The following is a 6,459-nucleotide window of genomic DNA, read 5'->3' as shown; positions in this document are numbered from 1 at the left end:
CGGCCCGGGAACACCCCCGAGACAGCCCCGAGGCAGCCCCGGGAAAGCCCCGGGTCAGCCCCGAGACAGTCTCAGGACAGCCCCGGGACAGCCCTGGGGCAACCCCGGGTCAGCCCCGATACAGCGCCGGGACAGCCTTGGGGCGGCGCCCGGGAACACCCCCGAGACAGCCCCGAGGCAGCCCCGGGAAAGCCCCGGGTCAGCCCCGAGACAGTCTCAGGACAGCCCCGGGACAGCCCTGGGGCAACCCCGGGTCAGCCCCGATACAGCGCCGGGACAGCCTTGGGGCGGCCCCGGGACAGCCCCGGGACAGCTCCGGGGCAACCCCGGGACAGCCCCGGTACAGCCCCGGAACAGCCTGGGTACAACCCCGGGACAGCTCCGGGACAACCCCGGTACAGCCCCGGGACAGCTCTGGGGCAACAAAAGACTACTATATTCAGATAACGAATGTGAAGAACCAAGAAGAATCATCCATCTTATAATACTATAAGCAAAAATAAGAGTTGCAACTCTCACAGTTTTTCTATTTGCCATCCTCTAAGAGTTCATCTACACAGAATTGATGCAAGTTTTCATACATTTTCTTCCATTGCTCAACCATTTGCATGGATTTCTTGCAATCAAGCTTTACTCTGTCCAGTTCCATATCAACGGCGGCAGAACCTCTTTGCTGTAGAAGAGGCCACCGCAAAAGTTAAAAGAAATAATTTCAGGCATGTAGGCTGATTACACTATTGCTCCTTTTGCAGTAAATATTACACTATGAAATGTAAGAAAATAAACAAACATGCACATAAAATACCAGCCAGAAGCATGCATATTAACACTAACAATGAAGAAAGAAAATTGAGTGATGAGATGAAAACCTGTAGTTCTTTGATTTGATTATGAGCCACAACAGAACTAAGGTACATGGCATCGATGGATTTGTTGCAAGTCTCTTGGAAACCAATAACAGTCTTAGTTTCTGTAACATCATCTGTTGAATTTGCATATTTTTCCAGAGGTGGTAATAGTGATGCGTGCTTCCTGAGGAAAGCTTGTGAATTTGAAATCCTCTGAAAATTTTTAAGTTGTTCTCTAACAAGAATAATATTATTCACCGGACCTGCACAAAATAGTTCAAACTATATAAAAGGCAAAAATCACAAGAAAAATCAGACAGCCATAATCATTAGGTTATCACTCAGCATCTACCAGAGAAATAAAAGGCAACAGTATGTTTCTTCATACGAATCATACCTAACAATAAACGCAATCTAACGAAAGCCTATGCCAGCACAATATATGTGTGCGTGTGTTTCAGGTAGCATGAAGAATACCTTTTGCGTGTCTTAACACCCGAATAATGTTATAAGTTCGAGCATCCCAAACACGAATCATACCATCTTCTGATCCAGAGATCAAAACATTTCCAGTTGTACCGTATTGTAAGCAAGTAACAGCCTTGCTGTTCAAAAATCAGTGCACAAAGTTGTAAGCTAAACGAAATAATAGGCTAATCATACAGGTGGATAATCTTAACAGTCAGTCAAATGAAAATTCAGTGTTTTTTCCAGCTTTCTAGACCCAAACCTGTGATTTGAAAATGCACTTATGATATGCAGCCCATATTTTTTGCTAGACGGAATTTCAGCATTGAGTGCGGCAACATATATCTTTCCATCTCTACCGCCAGCATAAAAGACACGTTCACTGGGATCCAAAGCAATTGCATCAATTATTGATGGAAACACAATATTTCTTAATAATTTTCCTTTTGATAAGCTCCAGACCTGAGCAAATTAACGGCCAAACGAAAAAACAAATGTTCAGCAAATCGCATGGAACAATTAAAAAAACACAGAGATCACCACAGCAGCACAGACCAAAGAGGGAGAGACAAAAAAGAGAGAAACATAATAGCAGTTGCAATATAACTTGAAACATATAACACTAGAACAATATTCAACTGTTTCTAAGAATTGCAATGACTTGTAAATTAGAAATTAACGATACCCTTTGAAACTTCAAATTGATTCAGTTGTGGAACATAACTTTAGACCCAAACAAAACTATAACAAGTTTATAATTCACTAAAGGTCATGCCATACCTTACACGTCCGATCCTCTGAAGCCGAAACTATAATCGCATTGCAGCCTCCATATCCAGCTATAATATCAGTTATACAAAGAGTGTGCTCTGAAAAGCTATGTACGTACGGATGACTCGCTTGTTCTCTTAAGTAATCATCGAATATCCTGAATTAATCATCAAGCGAAAAGCTTTTGGTCTCATCTAACAATCTTAGCAATGATAACAGCAAAGCAATTGCCATTCATAGTCGGAATACGAAACGAAACACAACATACATTAAAAGCGACCAAACTTTGACCGATCCATCCTCGGACCCAGATATTAACAGCGAGTCATCGTCAGAAAATACCAAGCATGTAACGGCTCTATAATGAGCATGCCAGTTCTTAAGCAGACTACCACTAGCAACCTGAAAATCAAACGACTCGTAAAATTGTAAAATTAACAATCTTTTATCTCAATGTACAAAATTTATAACAAACAAAAGATTAAAATTTCACCTCCCACAAGTAGATATCCCCAGACAAGCCTCCACCAACAATGTAGGTGCCTTCTCGATTAGCCGCGAGCGGCTTTATCTGTTCTGCAGGGAAGCTCTTGACTTCTACTTGTGGCTGCATTGCAAAGAGAAACAACAAATGCTTAGCGGAAATTAAGAGGCAATTGGTCGAACAGTTGGAGAGCAATATATATATATATATATGTATGTATAGAGAGAGAGAGAGAGAGAGAGAGGACCTTGGACCAAGTCCAGTAGAGGACGGAGCCGGAGGAGGCGGAGGAGTTGCGGAGCTGAGAAGAGGCGAGGAAGCGTCGGCCGACGCAGACAAGACCGTGGCGGGGGGACGCGCAAGACTTGTAGCGGAGCTGCTCGGCGCCGCTTTGTAGGTCCCAGCAACCGATGCCGGCGTCGACGGACGAAGAGGCCACAACGACCTCCATTGGGGGGTTTTGCTACGGTTTTCGGAAAACAAGGAAGCAAGGGAGGAGAGAAACGGAGTCGGGGAGAGAAAGCGAGGGGCTTGAGAGTTACAGAGAGCTAGGGTTTCCAAATTCAAAGGGCGGTGGTGTTGTGTGAGACAGACCACAATGGCGGCGGCAAGGTAGGATGATTAACACAAATGGTCCCGAATTTTTTCAAGGAGTGCTAATTTGGCCCTTTACTTTTTAATTTTGACAATAGCAACTTTTTTGTTTTTTTTTTTTTTTAAGGTTAATCCCACGTATAGATGTTAAGATTTATCCTTAATTTCATTTTCGTCTTTAATTTTTAAAACCTCACATAGTTTTTAAAATTTTACTTTGTTTCAATTTTAATTTTCCTTTTACTTAGGTGTTAAATATTTGAAGAAATATGTGTAAATTAAGATCAAAATTAGAAACAATTAAAATTTAGGAACTATATATGGAGATTAACTTTTGTTTTTTCATTATTTTAGTTTTTAATTAACTTTGGAATGTGTTTTTTAATTAACTTTTTTAACTTTTCTTTGTTTTTTAACTTTGGAGATTAACAACCAAATCAATCTTTTTTCTCAATCTTTTTTTTTTCTAATATATATTATGTGTTTGTCTTTCCTTGTTTGATAATTTTCTTTTTTCGCTGTCATTACATTAAATGTGATATTGATATGGTTTACATTAAATGTAATTTTTGGGCTTCTATGTATATTTATATAACATTTATTATATACATGATAGTTTTTGAAATTTTATATATAAATGTTACAAATAAATTGATTTATTAATTGTGGATGTTCTGCTAGATTTAAAATGATCTAACCATAATCTAAACAATATCAAAAACACTAATCTAGTTTAAAATCTAAAAATGCCACAAAAAAACTCTTATTTGGGATTTAGCATACCTTCATTTCGATGGGCAGCGGAAACACGTCGTTTATGGTCGCCGGAATCTGCCAATGGGCCGGCCGGAGTGGGTGGAGGAGCTGCAAACAGAAGAATGGCAAGAGGTGCTCTTGAGCTCCTCTCTATCTCTCCCACGTTCAGGCACCACACCCACGAGTGCCCATGCATTTGTCAAATAAAGGGTGGCTGCCCATATAAACCAATAGGCCTAAGGGCCTATTCCAATATTCATTGAGAGAGGGTATTTGGCCCAATAAATTGACTAAATATTATGAGATCGAGAAAGTTTATATGCCTTAAGTGAGTTAATAAAATAAGTGTCTATTTCATAATGGATTGACATTTAATATACGTGCATGTGTTAATTTATAGTAACACAATTGTCCATAAGATACTTTAATTAATTACAGAATGAATTATTATAATTATGGAAGTCCACGTAAAAATATTCCAAACATGTTCACATTCCTAACACCCTCGTGAATTGCATGATCCCCACTCTTATTACCATTAATATTTGGTATTTCATAACCTCTCAAGTTCCAACTATTAACACTCTATTACTAGTACTTTATTGTTGTAAGTACTAGAGGCTTTTGGCCTCTCCTACTTTATGATTCTTGGCGTATATATATGACCAGACTTTGAGAGTTTGTAATTTAAATATTGTTGAAAAGGTATTGGTTAACAATAATAATAATAATAATAAAACACTTTATGCGTCACGTTATGATTATTATGACTAAGTTAGTGGAATCTCATTAACTAATATAAGTCCTCTAAAGTGATCGAAAACCCTACTCGCCCCATAATTAAACTAAATTGGATATGTCCTCGTAATTTTTTTTTTAAAATAAAGTTATAATTGTCTTAGTGTGATAATATTGAACAAACTTTGTATGTCAAGTTGTGACCAATAAGTTTAGTTTTGAGAGGAAATCGGTAAGATTTACCCTTCAAGTCCGGTAAGTTCAGCAAGATTAATTGTCGTCTGTTTGATCTTACCAATCGTAATATCTAGTGAAACAATCACAACACATTTATTTTTTTAATAAGTAAGATCGGCAGTAGCCGATCAGTATATTTAAAAAAAAACATAAATAAATTTTTTAGCATTGGTCTTCACAGCTAAACTTTATATCTCATGTTAATAATTGATGAATTAGAAAATAAATTTTGTTATTAAAGAGTATTAAAATAAATAATAAAAGAGAAGGACTGGTAAGACCAATAAAATCTTCGAGTTCTCGTCTGAACAATCTTATTGGTCATCTCTAGCTTCACGACGATCTCTTTTGAATTTACAAATTTTATAGGTTGAAAAATAGCGCAAAATAGAATGAATCATTATTGTTTTTCTAAATTAAACTTCCAAATATGAATACCCAATCTTTTGAACAACAATTTAAAGCAAAAATAGGAGGGTTTGAGATTAATTTTTCAAAATGCTAGAGATTTCACAACCTTTGGATTCCTCTCTTTCTTTTTTGGCAGGAAACAACGCCTTAAGTGTGAACGTGGTGGAGGACGTTCAGGATGGATAATGGTTTTGGTGGTGGTGGGCAATTCTAGTGGAGGGAGGATGCAACATAATGGTCATTTTAATCCCAAATTTGCAAAGAACCCTCCTAAAACCGTGTCCTTTCGAGTTATTCCCTTAATTTTACATATTTCAATTCTAAAAAAAAAAAAAAAAAAAAAAAAACAAAGCAAGGTAATCAAGCCAACCTGGAGTAGCCAATTTTTAAAGTATTTCTCAAAAAATTCCACTTATAGTTCATCTAGGATACGTGTATGTAGACAATTCGACTGTGCACCACCGATTTCTCAGTCAATAAAATCGTAAAAATCGTTTACATAACCTACTAGAAGGTCATACCGTGAGACACGAGAAATTCCCTTACAAAAATAAAACAAAAAACTAAACAAAAGGAATTAAACTTAACAAAAATAAAATTAATCTCATAAATGCTCTCTTAAATTTGGGTTAGGAGGTGAATACCCAAAACACCACTTTTACTTATAAAAATAAACTCAAAATATTTTTACAATTATTAAAATTTTTAAAATACTAAAATTCCCCTGCCAATAATAAAAATTAAATTAACAAGTGATTTACCGAAATTAATTAATTGATCAAAAATCATATTAAAATCCTACAAAAATAAAAAAAAAATTAAAAAAAATTATAAGGGGTACTATACATATATATATATATATAAATGTATTTTGAACCAGAGTACAATATATATTTGTGAATATATATATATATATATAAACTAATTCTGTGTTGTAAAAATTCTGAACATTTTGTATAATACAATAATATTTCCCGGGACAACGCCCGAATTCTCAGCCGGTTAAAATCCTACAGAAATCAATTTTTTTATGAGAAGGTCTTCAAGGTGTCCCTTTTGACGGTAATTCGCTTAAAAAACCCATTCGGCAATCGGTCATGCCCCCGGAGTAGTAGTACTTGTTAACTCTGCAACCTCGGGCAATACAAAGCT

The 6,459-nt window shown here is 36.8% G+C and overlaps 1 protein-coding gene across 1 annotated transcript; it reads right to left on the bottom strand.

Moving 5' to 3' along the window:
* Positions 1 to 424: 424 nt before the first annotated feature.
* LOC21384452 (protein ROOT INITIATION DEFECTIVE 3) lies at positions 425 to 3,196 on the bottom strand. Its single transcript, XM_010099506.2, has 8 exons — positions 2,819 to 3,196; positions 2,581 to 2,694; positions 2,356 to 2,489; positions 2,097 to 2,244; positions 1,579 to 1,778; positions 1,326 to 1,453; positions 870 to 1,111; positions 425 to 673 (listed from the first exon to the last, which is right to left on the bottom strand). Exons 1-8 carry the CDS (start codon positions 3,020 to 3,022, stop codon positions 527 to 529), a joined length of 1,317 nt encoding a protein of 438 aa, XP_010097808.1. The 5' UTR covers positions 3,023 to 3,196; the 3' UTR covers positions 425 to 526.
* Positions 3,197 to 6,459: the final 3,263 nt, after the last annotated feature.

This window comes from Morus notabilis, unplaced genomic scaffold, assembly GCF_000414095.1.
Source record: "Morus notabilis unplaced genomic scaffold, ASM41409v2 Scaffold2132, whole genome shotgun sequence".
NCBI lineage: Eukaryota > Viridiplantae > Streptophyta > Magnoliopsida > Rosales > Moraceae > Morus > Morus notabilis.
The sequence above is the reverse complement of the archived record's forward strand: the minus strand, read 5'-3'. Positions and strand labels throughout refer to the sequence as shown.

Excerpts from the sequence above, each read along its gene's own strand:
- LOC21384452 (XM_010099506.2), bottom strand. The coding sequence starts at position 3,022 with ATGGAGGTCGTTGTGGCCTCTTCGTCCGTCGACGCCGGCATCGGTTGC. Across the intron at positions 2,490-2,580 it reads GGGATATCTACTTGTGGGAG|GTTGCTAGTGGTAGTCTGCT; the intron begins GTGAAATTTTAA and ends TTTGATTTTCAG. Across the intron at positions 1,112-1,325 it reads GGTGTTAAGACACGCAAAAG|GTCCGGTGAATAATATTATT; the intron begins GTATTCTTCATG and ends TATTTTGTGCAG.